At 37.6% G+C, this 18,810-nt stretch overlaps 1 protein-coding gene across 4 annotated transcripts; it reads right to left on the bottom strand.

Moving 5' to 3' along the window:
* Nucleotides 1-3: 3 nt before the first annotated feature.
* Nucleotides 4-18,777, bottom strand: MLF1 (myeloid leukemia factor 1). Of its 4 annotated transcripts, none has more exons than XM_064516551.1 (8): nt 18,629-18,777; nt 13,011-13,173; nt 9,337-9,381; nt 6,539-6,628; nt 5,390-5,518; nt 4,155-4,314; nt 3,421-3,553; nt 4-2,263 (listed from the first exon to the last, which is right to left on the bottom strand). In XM_064516551.1, exons 1-8 carry the CDS (start codon nt 18,673-18,675, stop codon nt 2,152-2,154), a joined length of 879 nt encoding a protein of 292 aa, XP_064372621.1. In that variant the 5' UTR covers nt 18,676-18,777; the 3' UTR covers nt 4-2,151. The 4 variants fall into 4 exon arrangements, with proteins under 4 accessions (XP_064372621.1, XP_064372622.1, XP_025952668.1 ...); XM_064516552.1 differs by lacking the exon at nt 18,629-18,777 and adding an exon at nt 18,199-18,245; XM_026096883.2 differs by lacking the exon at nt 9,337-9,381.
* Between the last annotated feature and the right edge of the window lie 33 nt (nt 18,778-18,810).

The raw sequence follows: 18,810 nt of genomic DNA, 5'->3' as shown, positions 1-18,810 counted from the left end.
TCATAATGGGCAACTCTTTATTAAAGAATTAGTTTCAGATCTTTCCATGTAGAACAAGTTCTCTCGCATTACATTTTAGAACAGTGTTTTGCACAACAAAGTAATCTGTAATGAATATTAGCCTCTTTCCACTACAGTTTTACAATCGTAGGATGTACTCGCTTTCTCAACTACATGTGACTCTCAGGTTTTTTTCCTCCCAGTATATGCATATGCAAAAATACAAGTGGTCAGATAAAAACTGTTTTCGGTTAAATAGCACCATCTCTCACATCAAAGATTTTTTTCTGAAGTTACCACAGGAAAGATCATTATCAGCTGTTTATCACTGGGAAATTCACCTGTCATAACTGAAAAATGCCTCCATGGTCTTACGTTCTTAATTAATGACAAGATTGGCATCGTCTTCAGCGAATGGAGGATCGAGCTCCAAGCTGTACTTTGCTACTATCCAGATAGAGTAAAAACCTCCTTTTGGCAACGGGTTCTGGCAGAAACCCTCTGGAAAATGCTACTGAGGGACCCCGGGTGACTTCCAGCCTGTCCCTCTGTCAGGGGCTGCTGCTCCCACGGCAGGGTCGCCTGCATACGCCTGTTCTAGGACGCGCCCCGCGTATGGGAGCAGACCCACGTGCCTTGGCTGCTGGGAGAACATTCCACAACAAACTCATCGCCACCAGGACTCACTCTCATAATGGAATTAAAGATGCTGAGAAACGATTTCTTTCTGTAGTACAGAGGTACATATGTTCATTAGTGTGCAGGAATCATCGTGTTAAATAATCTAGGAATCTTCAGGAAGATTCGCTTTAAAGACACCTTTTCCTTTTTACTCATACAAATATTTAACTTACCAAACATTTAATGTTATTTTTAATTTATCATATAAATAGTATCTTTTTTTAAAGGCTACACTATAATGTTTTAGCCTTGAAATACATGTTATAGTGCTAATGCTATAATGTTATATTCTACAGAAAATAATTTACACTACAACTTGGGACCTATTCTAACAACGTAGCATACGAACTTCAGCACTTCTAATGCAAAGACTCCACCTGTTCTCAGTCAGCCACAGTTTGCTTCCTTCTACAACGCCAGAATCTTTAACCAAACAATAAAGGGGAGGGATGGGGGGAAATCAAGAGAGATTCAAGATTTACTAGCTTCCTCTGCATCTGCTAGATTAGGGCACAGAAATCATACAACACATCTTTCAGCTGACGGAAACATAGTTTCCTATATGTGAAGATATTTTAGCTTTTTAGAACAGAAGAAATGGAGTAATTATTCATCGTCTAATTAACAAACTACTGCCTATTGAACCAATCTCTCCCACATACTTTTCTGAGTAAGACCTAAGTTGCAGCAGAGTTTTAGGAGGACACTTATTACTACAGAAAAATTGAAAAATACTATGGAGAATCTTCAAGAATGAAATATAATGGGCCACTTCCAAAGGAAATACATGAGAGATCGAAAATACAAAATTAACAGCCTAGGTACAGAAAGTGAGATGCAAGCACAGTGCATAAATATAAGAAAGCTCATAAATTCTAAATTTTACTTAAAGAATTATTTATCATTTTAGTATTCCTTTCACTCTTCTTCATGTTAAAGATGATGTATCTGTGGATTCAGTAACAATTTACAATGTGACTTTAAAGCTAATTATATACTGGTGATAGTGTACTGAATTTGTGATTAACTGATGTACTGCTAAACCCAAATTAATTGTTTCAGCCACACAAAATTAAAAGAGAATTTACTTTCTGTGCAAGTTATACAGTGTAGGAAAAAAAGCAGTTTCATTATCAGGCCTGATAAAGAGTTGGAGATAACTAGTGCAGTTGTGGGGAAAAACCTTGCAAGACAAAGCGATGCATTTTTAAACAGAATTAGCGATATCCCATTAAAGTGCTTTGAAGTGGAAAGTACTTTTAAAGAAATTATTGAAACTAGATGGTTTAAACAAAGGTTCTGGAGTTTTAAAGAACATTCAGTGGTCAAAAGATTAGAGGAGAAAGGCACGCTAATAGTAAAACAAAAAACAGAGATTGGTCATGTATATGCATATACCGATACAGACATAAACAAACAGCACCATTATCTTCTCTGAAGAAACTCCATCCAAAAGGACATGCAAACCATTTATTTTTTGCTGCTTTTGATGGGGACATGTGATCCTTTCACACTGAGGTTCTCTGAAGAAAGTTTGGGTCCTCTGGAACCTGCAATTGGTGTTTTTGTAAGTGGTTTCTCTCTGAAACAAACAACAACAAAAATTAAAATCAAAACCATTGTGATACGTATTTTTGATATGCATTTTGTCCACTACTTATGTGGAGGTCCAGTTATTTTAGGAAGATTCTTAAATCTACTAAAGAAATGTAGTTTTCAAGTTGTAAAATAATGTTACCACCATGATATAGAAAATATGAAACTTAAACAACCTATATTTTTTTTTTTCTTCAAGTTACACGTGCTCTCGTGTTTTTTGAGAAGAAACACAAGGAGCACTGTTTACAGGCTGGAAATGGTAGCAGTAGAGGGGAGAAAAAAAAGAAAAGCACACACACTGAAGTATCTGGGTTGCCCAATTAAAAGCAATACAAGGATTTGGACCATTTCCTCCTCTTGCACACTTGATGAGAAGACGCACAGAAACAGCTCCGTTTGAAGATGGAAGTTGAAAGTAAGGTAGCCTCGGTAGTAAACCTCTAGGACTGAAGAGGTGCCAGAGGGAAAGTGCTCTGTGTAGTTTGCAGAAGAGGAGCATTTGCCTTTTTAGCATTCTCTACCAAATGTGAAACTGATAAACTTCCACTGAAACTATGTTGACATGAGGAGGGAAAAACTGAAGCTTGACAGAAAGCAGTCCATGCAAGAGAGCTTCTGCTTTTACAGATAAAATGCTCATCCCTACACAGATGTCCTGATCTTTGGGTTATATGAGGTCTTAACTGAAACCTAATCCAGAAGGGAGAGTTGGAGACAGAAGCCACCTTGCCTCTTTCCAAGAGAAGAGATTAACCTTGCCTTCCATAAGGATTTAATCTTAATGCAACTGATCCATCTTGATGATGGGGTGGGGGGTGGGGGAGAGTTAAAATGTTTGCATATAGTTGAGCTAAAACACTGACATACTCATCTAGAAAAATCTCTAGCATTTTAGCCTATTAATTTATAATGTAATTTTCAAAGTCAAAATATTGAATTTCTTCAAAGTTTAGTTACCAAAATACTGCCTTATATTAACATTTAGTGTGGCATCATCAAAAAAAGCAGAAGTAAAGCATGCTATTTCTTCTCAGATTGCCAGTAAGCATTGTCTGTTCATAAAGTTAAACAAACTGCTTCAGAACTGGCTTTCATTCTATTGATAGTCTTCCCTTTTTCTGGTAGGAAATTATTTTTTACCTTCTTGATCCATCTTCTTTGGGTATGTGGTGAATACTTCTGTATTTTGGAGCTTCTATATTGCATGTAGTTCTAGATGGCTTGAACTTCATAATCTCCTTCTGCCACTCTTCATCAAAGGTCTGGGCCTCAGCTGAAAAACAGTTATTTTTATTTTAAATAAATGCAAATAAGACAGGAGAAAGCATGTAATGAAAGTTAATTTTATTGAAACAGTGTTTTTTAAACTTGTGGTCCATGTTTCTCTACATGGCCTGAAGATTATTTCTAGGGGTTCCATAAAAGATAAACAAGAAGCCTATGGCTAGTAGGTTTAAATTTGATGATTAAAAAAAACCTGAAAGTCACTGTTTTGTAAGAGTATATGAAGGTTTATGATACACACATTTTATGTAACTAGACATAAGCAATATAGCCATATAAACAAACACACAGCAAATATAACAATTCTCTAAAAAGAAACCATAAAATATTTAAATTATCTTCAAACACAAGCAGTTACCGTACAAGCAAACAGAAGCCATTACATCATTATGATGCAACATTTTCAAGTCTTAACTGGTATTTTAACTAGGGTGTCCACTTTACATCAGAAACTTGAACATACGGAAACTTGATTTGCAGACTTAGCGCGTTCTGCGAAAGAGTCCCTTTTAAGATCTCTCAAGCCGAAACTTCAAAATCGATATGTGAAATACCAGTGTAAAACCAGAATACTGCATATAAAGACATACTTTCATCCAAGTTGATGAATTCTTGGTTGAGTTCTTCATCACCAGTTTTGTTGTTCTTTGATTTTTTTATAACATGGGCACGATCATGAATATGATGACCAATAGCCATTTTTTCCAGTCCACTTTCAGAATCTTTAAGTGCTTTCCTTGTCTCCTTAACCTGTACAAAGGAGGGAAATAAGTGTTCTTCCAACAACAAAAAACATCAGTTTTTCTTCCCCAAAGTTTTTAGTTCTTACTTTTTAAATAAGATTAGGTTTTACAGGCTTTTCCAATCATCTCATTTATTGCATTAGCTAAAAATATACCAGCAAAACACAGATCAAGTAATATCTTTGTTGACAGAAAGAAAATAGAAACAACACCTAAAGTTACTTAAGGAATGTACATACTGGATATTAATTGTTGGGGGGGGGGGGGGGGGAACTGTCAAGGTCTAGTCTAAATATACTACCTGCAGACAAGTCTTCAACGTTCTCCTTCACAACAGGATGAGTAATAGCTTATGCTAGTATTCTCAATGTGAAGAGACAACTAATTACTAGGTTGTCATGTTGACTGGCTTGAAACCCTGGCGACCACTTATCACTGTGTTCATAGGTATATTATTAGAACCTTTTTGATAACCGAGTGCCTGCTTGAGCTTGAACATATCCCACAGCCAATCACGCTGAACAGCCTTTACTGCTCGCATATAGTCTTTCATGAACCTTGCTTCAGGGTTCAAATTCAAATTCAAATTTCTTAGCAGAATTAGATGCAACAGCTGCAAGGAAGCCAATGAAAGGGCATCATCATCTGAAGCATTATGTAAGCATTTAAGAGCACTCGAGTAAAGGGGATGATTTGAAGCAATGTGCATAAATAGACAGCCTTTGGTATCTTATGTTTTAGACAGTTTTAAATGCACAGAAGTGGATTAATTATAGCAAATAGCAAGACATTGAACACTGCCTTGAAAAAAAAGCTGTTCTGGCTCTCTGTTTTTCCAGTCTTTGCTATGCATACAATTTATCTAAATGTATACTTAGACATACACAAATTACAAGGAAGAAAAACAGCGCTGTAGCTTAAGAAGCATTTCATGTAGCGCAGTATTTTACAAACATGTATTTTTCTAAATTATAGGAGTAACTGTCTCCAGTAAAAGAATCTGAAGACTGTGGTTTGGTATAGATTAACTTTGCTTCTGACAATTACATATCACCTTTTTGCTGAATCTCAAGACTACTTACACCTCCTGGAGCTGTGCGTGTCTGAGCTGAAGCCTGGAAAACTTTTGGTGGTTCATCCCCTATTTTGGAATACGTCATCACAGAGGAGGAGCTGAACGTGTGTGCATCTGGATGGACAGACAGGTCATCCTACAAGCAATCATTGCACATTTTTTAATATAAGTTAAAATTTGTGGATAATAAATATTTCTTACATTCTAAGTCTATCTTAATGGAATTATCACTAAGAAAAGGAATGGCCCCTGAGAAATTAACCTTTAGTTCTAGTACCATAGACAGTTCTATCCACACAAATTCATCCTTTCATCTTCATTTATTCCTTCCTCCCTTCCTAACTCCTTCTTCCTGAGCTCAGTGGAAATGTGCCTATACAGTCTGTTGGGAACAGACCCTGGATATGATATGCTCTAGCTCTTATCCTAGCATTGTCTGGGCCCAGGTCTCACCATGCCAGGAAACCTGCCAACAAATTAAAAGCATAGTCAGCAGTAAGTAACTGCTCAAACTTTTGTCCTGACACAGTTTAGTTTACTAATGAAGATGTACATGGCATGACTGATCTCATAGGTTACAAGATCTAATGAGTGCAAAAAGTTCAGGTGAAATAGGATTTTAGCAACGATGGCAACGAGCCATTTTACAAGGCCACGTTAATAAACATTCAGCAATGCCGTCAACACATCCTGATATTGTATCTTCAAGCACTGTAGAAGAAACACCACTGAAAATAAAACCAGTGGAAAAAGGACCGATTTCCACAAAACATGCAAATTCAAAAAGTCTATATACAGGGTGGCATTTAGGTGTTTGGGGGGTTGTTGTTTTTAGATGTCCAGTCACACTTTAAACTTCTCCTATACTTAGGGTGTCAGCTCTGTCAACAGCTAGAGACCAGGCAACTTAAAGCAGTTCCAACCCTAGAGAATTAAGCATATATTTAAAGTACTCTTGTTAGCAAATTATCAGTGACAGCATAGAGAACTATAATCACAGTATTTTCTAGGCCAAAACAAACTAAAAAAACCCCAGCATATTTTCTTAATGTGTTCTAAGCCAGTAACCTTTTTTGCCCCCCAGGACTTTAAGTAATATTTTAAGCCACTGTCATTCTCCAATATAATTTTAAAACAACTTTTAAAAATTACTCACGAATTTTCTTTGCATCTCTAGCATACTGTTTCTCATATTTGACATCATTCTGTCCATTGCAAAAAAAGGCTCCCCAAAATCAGAATCCTGCTGAAAGACAACAGTCAAAAATGAAGATTAGGAAGACTAATTTCTAAAGCTGTTAAACATGCACTGTTTTGATGCAAATCAGAGCATTAACAAGGTTTTCACAGCCTGCAGTTCCTAAACACAGACAAACCAAAAAGCACCATTTTAAGTTAAAAATTGAAAGCAAGCATGGGGAACCTGACTGTTAACATGTAAATGTTGGAAAAGAGGGAAGTGTGAGCCTTTTGTTACTCAAATGTCAGAATAAGCACATATTGTGGACAGCTTGCAAGAACTGTTTTCATATACTCTCTAACCTAATTAGCTTGTCAGTTCCTGTCACAGTCAAAAGTACCATATGACCCTCCACACCTTACAGATCTATGGAAGATCAAATCATCTTTATTATGCAAATCCCTTAATGCACATGGCCTGCCATAATAAGCATGAAGCAGTCAGTCAGGAAAGAACCAGAATGAAATTCTAGGCAAGACTTCTGATGTGCTCAGTGAAGCTCTGCAGACACTGCTATCAAGTCATTACCAAAAAGGATCTTGTTAGGCATAGCTCTGATTCCACATGGAGCAGGAAGATGGAAATTAAATATTCCAGAAGCCATTTAAATAGAAATAGTATACTTTAACCACACCTCTTAAATAGGGCAAAAGCTGAAATTCACTATCTTACACTTTCCTATACAAAATTTTCAGGGTTGCACTTGTGAAAGGAATTTAGTTAGGGACTGAACAGAACAAATAAATGAATCATGATTTTAACAAAGGAAGCCGTTAAATTGTAGAGAAAGAGAATATAAAATGAATCCACCTGTCCTACGAACATATGGAAACAAAACCACGTCTATAGCAAGGAACATGCAAGTTACAAGATGGATATGCAAAGCTACAAAAAAATACCCACGTGATCCTAGCACTGGTTATTTAGGACATGTACTTTGGGATTTGCACTTAGATACTCCTTATGCACCTGAATCTTCTCATTAAGTATGGAACATCACTTCCTTATTTTGATCCTCTGAATCACAGGCAAGTTGAACAATCAAACTGTCTGAATATTTTCACTGTAAAGCAGTACCTTTTTATCAGAGGAAGGAACATCTCCATGAAAGGGGAACAACAACCTAACCAACACATAAGAAAGATGAGTTTTTCTTACTGGCTTAGCTATTGTTTTGAGATGACCTGGAAGACAGAATGGCACATAAGCTAACAGGTAGCTGCTCAGATTGGAGTAACACCAGGATATGTCCTCTTCTGATAAAAAAAGAGAAAAGGATTTGAAGACCATCCTGCTCTATCAAATGGATTTTAAAACACCTGGCACCTAATTCACACAGTTTAGCTGTTAAGCTGGAAAGAAGCGGTCTCAGCTCCTAAGCTGAGGCTGATTTTTAAACTTACACACAGGGCAAATCCTTTGCCTGGTGTAACTTTTTATACTGTGGACAGGCCTCTGTTCAATGACCTTCAGAGGAAGCCATCCTCAGATTCATACCGAAGATGTGTCTCAGAAGAAATCAGCTGTTCCTTTGCAAAAGAATTCTGGTGTACATCACTGAATAACATACAGATGATGTGGAGAATCAGAGAATCACAACCTTGGATTGCAATAGCAGCTTAATTATTTGATGCTGTATACATACCCAACAAAACATTCATTATTTTTACACAAAAGCAGAAGGTCCACTGGTGCACAGAGGCTGTTAAGACAGGCTTACATGCACAGAGTTTTATCAGCAGGGTCTGTAGCTGATACCATACATTGACTTTAATGATGAAAGCTGCTATAGGAGGGGGGAAAAAAAAAAAAAAGGAGGAAAAAAGAGCTCTCCCCCTCCAGCACAACAGATGATGCTGGTTTTGCCGTGCCTTTCTCCTAGTACTATGAACTTCCATCAGGGCCCACCCAAACCCAGTGAGGCTGTTTGGTTGCTGACATTCTCAGTGCCAGCTGGAGTATGCTAGTCAGGTGCAAGTACTGCACACTGGCTGTTAAGCTTCTAGGCACTGCTAATTCCAGTAACACACAAACTCCCATGTTCTCAAACTACTGTAAATGTAAATAATCAGATTTAAATTAATTCGTTTAAATAGCTATATATTTAAGAGATTAAAAGGAAAACCTGCAGTTTAAGCACAAAGCTAAGTAAAATCCGTATATACAAAATATTCAATTACATTTCTTGAGTAGCAAGACATTTGAAACTACTTTTAAGGCCTATTGAAACCTTTAGGCAGTTGTTACAGACATTGTAGTGAATCAGATCACTGCAAGCATCAGTAACTCCAGAAGATGCCTTCTGCTCTTAGGCATCTGGACACTGTACCTGCGTTCTGTTGGATATCACAGACACAAACACGCTCCAGGTTGGTGGTGTCTCCTCTACGGCTGCACTCAATCCCTGAACACACTTCTATTTCATTTACTGGCAGTCAGTTGTGAGATCAAGGACAAACAGATATACCACAGAGGGGAAAAGCAGGCTGCTAAACAGTAACTTTTTCAAACTTGCTATCGGAGTGTTTAGTCTACCTCACCATTTCCATTAAATAAGAAACAAGCATTCTAAAATTATGCTGTTCAATGTATCTAAACACCAACCAGAGCAATTTGCAAGCACACAAAACTAGCCTTTATCCATGCTTTAGTTATGCAGACAGTATGCATGTATTAGCAAGAGCTACACAGATTATTTCTCCTGGGATACTAACCATTCTACCAAAGCCTGCAAAGGGCATGAGGGAACAGCTTACTGCCTGGAAGAAAAATTAACCAGCTTCTTTTAGTTATTGTACCTATTATGAGACACAGCAGAAATATCTAGTGCATTTTCATATACAGCAGGTGATATTAAATATTTTTGATCAAATAAAGAGCGTCACTCCAGGGGACCTCGGTAATTTACAGTGTGCTACAACCACATGATATGCAGCAGTCTCTGGGTATATAGAGGTAAAATACTTTAAAACTAGAAAGCAATAACTGTCACTACATTTAATAAGTCATATTCATAAGTATGTACTAGAAGCACAAAGCCAGAAGTTGAGAACCATTTATATACCATAGCAACCTTTATACTGAAATTAAAATAAGGCACAGTATTTAAGATGTCACCTACTCCTCTAAACATACTTGATTCTATTCACACAATAGAAGCCCATCACTGAAAGCTGATTTAAAAATCAACAAATCAATATTCCCCTTAAGTTTGTGCAACTGAATTTCAAGAGGCTGACATAAATTTTAGCGCTGAAAAAGAAAAATAAGGGATGCAACTGATCTGTTCACAAGCACTCTTTATGTATTACAAGACATCAGTGTAAATGTAGCAATAAAATATAAACATATTTCTCTAAAAATCCATAGATCCTCTTGCAATAAACAAAATGAAGTCTGACTTGTCAGCAGTTTCAAAGGTCACTGCAAAGAAGTTCTAAGTAAATCTATCATCATATACAGAACCCTCTGAAGACTAGTAAATCCCCCATGAGCAAATTATATTCTTCTGTAGATGTATAAATAGATGTAGCTATAAACACCAACAAATAAAGTTCCTGTTTGACCAACACATATTGAATATCCCTATATGACAGGGCAATGAAATACTAGAAAACAAATTGATGTTTCCAGGAAACTAAGATGGGAGAGAGTTATATAAAAGCCTACCTAAAGACAGACTGGTTAGGCAGAAGTACCAAACTCTTTATAAAGATTGCAAGTGCAAAAGTAAGAAATTATTTGATTGTTGAGTATCTTTATGAACTCTTTCAGATTGCAGCTCTGTGTAATATGTGGTGGCAGAAAAACCTACAATCTTATTAGGTACAAAAGGACATCTTAGGAAATAATGATTTAAAGTTATTAGTCACAGTAAAGTTTAAGTACTCTTTATTTTACAAGATATTGAAAGCTCTTAAATATTTGCCTATTATATATGACAATCAGATGTCCTATTGACCAAGCTTCTGTTCAAGTTCCACCAGGGTTTCGAAAAGCACAGTAAGAGTTAGCTTTTTTTTTTTTTTAATATTAATACAAGGAATCTTTCTCAGGGCTGGAAACTAATATGCCATTAAGTTTTTGAAAAAATTCAAAACCGCAATAAAATTTTCTCAGTCATGCTGAATAAAATAAAACTGAAGTCAGACTTTGTCACAGAAGTCACGTGCATACACTGAATGACAGTATCTCTGAAGATGTTTTACCCTATTACTCCTCATACTCCTGTCCTTTCCTCCTCCACTTCCCCCAAAAGACTGAAAACTGACACTGAAGATCTATTCGAATACTGCATTTAAACTTCCAAAAGCTTTAATTTCTCAAACCCATCTATGCACACTGAGTTGTAACAACAAATTGTCACTTGTAAAGCAAGTTTAGGTATGCTATAGTTTACTTAAATATCGAATTACAGTAGGTTAATCATATGAGTACTGTTAACAAAGTGTACCGTACACAGTAATAAAGACATAATTAGATTTTTATGTAGGAAAATATGGATATCAAGTTTGCTTGCATCATTTCTGGAAGAAAAACAGCAAAAGCAATTCAAGACTACTATAAAGCTCAAATAATCAGTACTGAGTTTTCTTCTGACAACTCTTAGGTGAAACATGAGGAATTTTAAAAGACACACTGAAAAGACTTTCAGAGGTGTGGAATTCTTTTGTACTCGCCAAAATAACACAGTGCTCTTGCACCTTTAACTCCTTTACATAAGCACAGATAAAGTTTTCTATGCCTCACATTTATCTCTCATTGCCAAAATACCTAAAATATTAGGGTAGGTTTTGACTTGTTCTTTTTCTAAAGAGAAAGAAGAGTCTGATCCATTTTTAGGTATCTACTGAAGCAAGGCTTAAGAATCTGCTTCAGCAGAGGAAAGATTATGCCTTAATTAGATCCAGCTACATCTATATTTGAAACTAACCGGCAATGCATGAGCACAGAGGAAAGAATCTCACAGTTACCCTTTTGACCTGTAGGTGACAGTCTGTTTCAGCTATGCTTATTAAGTTCTAAATATCTAAGTTTGAATAACAACAGCAAAATCTGGCTAAGTTCCACAACCCTCTGTAAGCTGTTTTGTCCTGGAACTCAAACACTAATGAATGACATCTGACTATAAAAAACAAAGTGAAAGAAGGTTCAAGTGCAATACATTTAGCTGTGGGCTGGGGGAGATTTAGTAGAGAAAAATAAGCTATAATTGTCATTGCATGACCAAACAGTTGAAAATGTACTTTCTGTAAAACATAGACTGTTGCTAACTTCCTTCTCAGTTGTAGGTGGCTGTTTACAGGAATATTAGGCTTCATATCAATTTACGTGATTTTCTTTAATTCTTACAGCCATGAATCTACAGGAAATATATTAAGAACTGGAAAAAATACAGACTGTGAAGCCTTTATACAAAATACAAATATTGTTAAATTATTTCAATTTCTTTAAAGATACTGTCTAGGTGGCTGAAACATAGGCTTGACTTTTACATACAAGAGTGGAAATTTAGTGTTAATTATCAGTATATTATTCTGACTCGTAACAATTAATTATGCAAACTTAAATCCACACTGTTATAAGTCAACAAAGTAACTACCCTCACTCCAAAACAAAGAGAGAATACAAAAATCAAATGGAACCATGAAAAGCAAACTATGGAAACCACACCTTTTTCTGCAGATTCTCTCAGTGCAATTTGCGGAGCTCTACACATTCTGGTAAAGGTAAACTATACCTGGTACCTAAGACTCTTCTATCTTTTGTTAATTTGCTACATCATAAACTGTTAAAGATGGATTTACAAGTGCTTAAAATCAGTTGGCAATGTTTGTGAACTCACTATTATAGTTAATGGCTTAAGTAATCATATACTTTAACATAATCAAGTTACTAGACACAAGATATTAAAGTGCAGAGTGAAGGCATAAATATATACTAACATACTTTAAGTATAAATAGCATAAGAAGGAAGTAAACATTCTAAGAAGGGTCTTTGGACATTTTTAATCCCTACTGCAAGAGAAACATTTAATACATAGTGTTTATTTTAATAAATATTTAATAAATAGAAATATTTACTAGCACACAGATCGATTGTATTATTAGTTCTAACAGAAGTAAGTTTGTCAAAGTAAATGCTTAAAAATTTGGCCATTACGGAATCAGGTATTATTTGGCCATTACAGAAAAGAGGTATTATTCACATTTTATTCAGAATGATAAAAATAATCTGACCAATGTGGCAGGCAGGCCTGCTTTTCCATTGAACCAGGTTCAACCGAAATGCAAATGTAAAGCCAAATATATCACCAGCAAGTATAAGCTCCATTTAACAATCCTAGAGATTGGGGGGGGGCAAAAAAACCAAAAAACCCCAACTTACTCTGCGATTTCCTCTCAGAGCAACCTGAGAATCATGGCGTGTTCTTCGATCTACCGTTCTCTCCCTACCATCTGTTATGCTGAGAAATGGATCTCGTCCAAAAGGATCGGAAAAGCTTCTCATCATCTGCCGCATATATTCATGATGTGCGGCAAAAGGATCACTGAAAAAGAGACATTCCGCATAGAAAGTTAGTGTATGTTATTCCAAGCTATGTAAAATAGTTACGAAATAATTTAAAACTGATTTTTTTAAATCATTCCATATGGCTCTCTATTCACATTCTTTATTTTAATAGAACCCAATTAGGAAGTCATTTCTACCCTCAATGATGCTCTTTTTTTCACTTTTCTTCCTCTCAGGTTAGTTGGCTGTTTTAGTTCTTTTGTCTACCTACCTTCCCTCAATACTCCATCATGCTCTTCAGCATCCTTATTTCTTTTTCCTCTTTCCTCATCTTTTGTGAAGCTGTCCACCCGTCACAGCCATCTTTCACTCCAGTTTACACACTCCCAATCTGCCAGGAACTATAATCTTGATCTGTGTTTTATTTTTAATTTCTTTTACCCGCAGCCCCTAAAATTAAGAGAATCATTTTTTTCGCCTTTGCTTTTGTCTTGCAGAGGTTAGTGCGGGGCTACTTGATGAACATATCCTGTCTTGCTAGAGGTTTTTCACAACTTATTTTCCTAGGTGCTTCCATCCTACTTTTCATCCTCTTCAGCCCATATGCTTGAAAATTTATAGCATCCACTAAATTCAAACCAGCTTTCTCTCCTTTATTTTATGATCCACTATTGCATCTTCCCTTTCCCTTTCTTCCACCTTCCCAATTATGTTCTTGTATCCTTCTCCACTTAGGAAGAAAAATTCTTACTACCTTCCTTGCTTTCCTCATTAGCCTTCATCTCTTCTCTCCTCCTTCTAAACACTCAACCTTTGTCTCCAAACAGCTATAGAACTCCACCAATAACTCCTAAGTTTTGCACTGCAAACATTGCTCTCCACTATTATTTAATTAATTCTTTGTATTCTCTAATTTAGCAAAGAACTAGAGTTCAAACTGAGGCCAGAAGAGGGGTAAAATACGATGTTGTCAGAAGCACAGTATAAGTTCAGTACTGTTGCCTATGGTCCAGCGAAGGCTACAAAGTATTACTTCATACAAAAAAAATGCTTCATTTCCTCTCTGTCTCCCTTTTAATTTTTGCCTTTGCTACTCCACTGAAAACCACTTTAGCAAGGTTAACAGTCATTTCCTAGGTATGTTTACTCAGTCTTAATAGCACCTCATCTTCCTTTCTACCCATTTCCTGGCATTCCCCAGACACCTTGTGCCCTCATTCCTCCAGGCCACTGAAACCTTTCCCATGACATAACTTCTGCCTCCGTGTAAGAAAAGCTTCAGGTTGCTCCTCTGACTTCTCCAATAAACAATCACCTCCTGAAATTCTCCTGAATAGCTTTCCTGATCCCCTGCCCACCCGCCCCCATCTCCAATCCTATGAAAACTAGTGTCCACACCACGTGCCACTCTGATCTCTTCTCCTTATATTGTCTCTTTTTGCATCCCAAATTGCATTTCACTTTACTTCAATGAAAAAAGTCAGTGAGATATACTAACAGAAATAAGGTTACATTTGTAACACTGGATTAATTCTCCAATGAGATCTTTAACCCAACAATATCCCTTTAAGCTACACACATACTTAAGTCACCCCCATGCAGACGGACCATTACAGCTTAGAAGTATTTTGTTCCACTGTCATGAGCAGACCCTATCTACCCTATTCACATGACTGCTAGCTTTAACTTCAATCCAAGTGTGATAAGCAACTCACAGACAGCAAGTGTCCCCTTGTTTTTCACAGGATGAAGAACAGATGCAAAGTTACTGCACAAGCCAAGATCAGGAAAGCACAGGAGCACTACCAAAGTGTACACACATGTCCATAAAATCTCTTCTGACACCACAAACTTCAGATAGGTTTAGATATCAAGACACAAAAATAAATGGTGTTCCATCAATAATTCAGGCATAACAAAGCTTTTCCACAGTCCCTTCCAGTTCAAAAGTAGTAGGATATCCATTCAAAATAATCTATAACATGTCGTAAGCAAAACACAATTCCATAGTTTTAGTTTAAATAAAGAAGACTGGCTGAATTTAGTCTGCATAACATGCTGTGCTACATCTCACCTAGCACAAAATAACCTTAAATAATTTGGGAGGGGAATTTTTTTTTTTTTTTGGAAGAACAAACATATTGTAAGCCTGAACTTGTTTTTAAAATATATATATATATATACACACACACACACTACTGTAACTTCATAATGTGTTTAACCCATTACCTAAGAATGAAGACAATCAGAGAATTAACGAATAAAGTTGATATTTTCTGAAATGTTCATTTTTTGCCTTATTTCCATGTCTTTGGCAACTTCGGCTGGCCGTTCACCTTCCATTACAAGCATCTGATACACTCATACTTGCATCTAAAACTATGTTTTTTATGGAGGGGCCATGAAACAACTTAGAAATATGGCTTCTTACCATCCAAGACAGGGAAGTAAGATACCCGCTATGGAGTGACAATTCAGGAACAGAAGTAAATTCTCCCAATTCCCTGAAATGTCTCAAGTTTAAGGACATTTTAGGGAGCCACATGTAAAACAATACTAATGTGGTCAAGCCTCCAAAGAAATATTACATTTTCTGTATGTTCTACAGTTAGGCAAAAACAACAATGGAAAGTCAACAGAGCATCTGTTTGGAAAATAAGGAGCCAAAGGCATTAAACCTACCACCTTGATGTCTCTGATGACTGAAACAAACCATAATTACAGAAGTTAGGAGTATGTCACTCCCCGATAGAGGGTGCAAGATCTGAAGTCCTTCATTTGAGTCACAGATTTTATAGGACAGCAACAGATGGAGAGCATCCTAGCTTAGTTACTGATCACATCTGAATTCAAAGTCTGACCTTATTTAGGGTAAATAAAGATATTTTAGAAGAGATTGACACATGACTTCTACACACTTGGCACTACTATACCATAAAACTGATTGAGAAAAAGAAAGGTTTTATAAAGGTTTTGCACATTGATTTAGTGTCCTTAACCTGTTAAGCACCATAAATTATTTCCAAAATTAGGTTCTGAATGGAAACATCAACCATTTGTACATTTGTTGTTCCATTATTTTCAATTAACAAAACCTGCACTTTTGTCTAACAGACAGTTAATTTGACCTTCACTTGACATTCATGCGTTTGAAGGGATCAATAAAGGGAACCAAAGGTTCAGCCACCAAGACTGTTGAGATATAAAACAAATACATCTATACAGAAAAGTAGACATTAAAAAGGAAAAAGCAGATGCTAATACATATAGTAAGGAGCTTCACTGAGATGCATCTAAGTTGTGAGTTAGTTCTTGTATGAGTCAGGTTCAACTTCCAAAGTTTTAGCTCCTACGTTCCAGCTGAAACCAAGTATAGCATCAGAGTAGAGTAACAAAATATGATTGCTACTCCTTACTTCATCGTATGTTCCCATTCAATTGAAAACCAGTATCTTAGAATAAATTCAGTTTTAATTTCTGAAAACTGTACTTCATATTATTTAACTTCCTAATTAAAAAACACATATATGCAAGTTCGAAGTTGCAGAATCACACTGAATATAACACCTGGAGCAGTAATACAAAAGCTGTGCAATGGTAAATCAAAAACATAGGACAACTGCACTTGGCAGAGGAGATTCAACTTCTGCACCTGTCTAAGCTATTAGGGGGGAAACTCAGCTGGGCCTTGAAAGCATGCTGGCTGACTGACTAGTGCTTCCCCAGGACAGCTGCTCAGAGATGGAGACGTTGCTTTTAACCCAGGCACTATTTCCAGTCCAGCAGTCAAAATCTCTCCTTGTGAGGCAACAGAAGCCTATTATTACACTATTTTGGAAGGTAATCTTCTCCTTATCTGAAGAAGTAAGCTCATTTCCTTAACTACATGTAAAACAGATATGCAAGGACAGTGCCAAGAGAACAAATCTCAACCTCTCTCCTCTGTTTCACACATGGTTGCACGCATATTCACGCTTCCCCCCCATCTGCTGCAATGTCTTTCTCTCCAATTTTAAACTGTATCAGTAGCTATGCTAGAAATTAACAAGTAACAGGAGAGCAACTGATATTTTAGAGGATCATGAAAGCATATTTTGAACATGCAAGTTACTATAAACTAGACAATTTCCATTTTTATTGTCATTTCACTTCATGTAAAAGAAAACGTACAGTGAAGTTTTCTGCAGTGTATCCTGGGTATAGCTGATGAGTTGTTAAAACAGCATGCATTTTCCTAGCAACCAAAGGTACTAATCAAATTTTGAACAGCTTTAAAAAGCTATCAAACTGCTAAGAACGTGCTTCTGCAACAGAGAAATAGATCCTGCTTCAAGAGGTGCAAATGCAAACTCAGCTAGAATATCCTGTAACTAGGTGATATACAGTCAACAAATCCATATCACAAGCCCTGATGCATTATCCTTCCTCGTCCACCCACTGGTATTATCCTTAGCTTGTAATTAAGCTCCATGTGGTAAGTACCATATTAAAAAAAAAAAATAAACCCCTATAATTATCAGGCTCCTCTGAGTTCTCAGATCCCATTCTTACCTGCAGCAATTTACAGTTTCTGACAAGAGATGCAAATTTGTGGTCAGATCAGATGCTCTAACTTTTTGGGCTTTCCCAGCACTCCAGTGAAGCACCTGTGTGACACATTATCTAAACCTACCTTCTAAAAGCAAACGAGACTTCCCACAGGAAATTAAACTAATGCTATAGCCTGCATATGCAGATGTACTCTAACCAAAGCACTACCATTGCACCCTTGGTAGAGAAATAAAAAGCCCTTCTGCTTAACTGAAGTGTCAACATGTTCTGGAAATAAGATCTGGAAAAAACAGATGGTTTGCCTTAAATACTGCAGGCAATTTTCTCACACAGGCACTTGCAAAGTTTTAATGCACGAAGAACACCCAGTGCTGTATTTATCATAGGCAATTACAGCAGGAGCTCAGAAACAGCCTTCTGGAAGAAAAAAATCCACAAGACCTAGAGCATCCAGAGTCTATCCTTTTTTTAAGGAGCTGAAAAAACACAACAAAAATGAAGAAACTCAAACCAATGCAGGTGACGACTTCTTCTCAGCACGTATCACTGCGAAATTAGTACAGTGCTCTTCACTGCAATGCAAGACAGGGAAACTTAAAAGCATTACCGAAAAAGTAAGGGAGTAAAAGGCAAAACTTTGGTATTTAAGATCACTGGCAACAATTTTAACCCCTATATAGTTTTAAACCGTGGTCAGCGCGCTCGCTGTTATTGAGCAGGCTAACACGGCTGTAAGGTTCAGCGGTGCTCAGCCTTGCCCCGTCCCCGGAGCGACGCGTCCCTCGGGGCAGCACGGAGGAGCCCCGACGGCTTTCCGCGAAGCAAAGCGGCTCCGGCAGGCGAAGCCCCGAGGCTGCAACCCCCCAACCCGGGCAAGCCCCGTCCCGGCGGACCCTCACCGCCCCCAGCCCCGCCCGGGGGGCCGCGGCGGGGCCCCTCACCGGAAGAAGGGGTCCTCCTCGAAGCAGCGCCCCAAGCCCCCGAACATGGCGGCGGCGGCACCTCCTCACACACCGACACCGCGCGCGCTGTGGGGACGCACAACCCCACCAGCCCCGCGCGCCGCTCCCGCTCCCCCCCCTCCCCCCCACGTGACGCCGCTCCAGCGCTGCCACTGGCCGCC

This window comes from Dromaius novaehollandiae, chromosome 9, assembly GCF_036370855.1.
Source record: "Dromaius novaehollandiae isolate bDroNov1 chromosome 9, bDroNov1.hap1, whole genome shotgun sequence".
NCBI classification, from domain to species: domain Eukaryota; kingdom Metazoa; phylum Chordata; class Aves; order Casuariiformes; family Dromaiidae; genus Dromaius; species Dromaius novaehollandiae.
The sequence above is the reverse complement of the archived record's forward strand: the minus strand, read 5'-3'. Positions and strand labels throughout refer to the sequence as shown.

Excerpts from the sequence above, each read along its gene's own strand:
- MLF1 (XM_064516551.1), bottom strand. The coding sequence starts at position 18,675 with ATGTTCGGGGGCTTGGGGCGCTGCTTCGAGGAGGACCCCTTCTTCCG. Across the intron at positions 4,315-5,389 it reads CACGCACAGCTCCAGGAGGT|GTTAAGGAGACAAGGAAAGC; the intron begins GTAAGTAGTCTT and ends TCCTTTGTACAG. Across the intron at positions 2,264-3,420 it reads AAAGAAGATGGATCAAGAAG|AGAGAAACCACTTACAAAAA; the intron begins GTAAAAAATAAT and ends TGTTTGTTTCAG.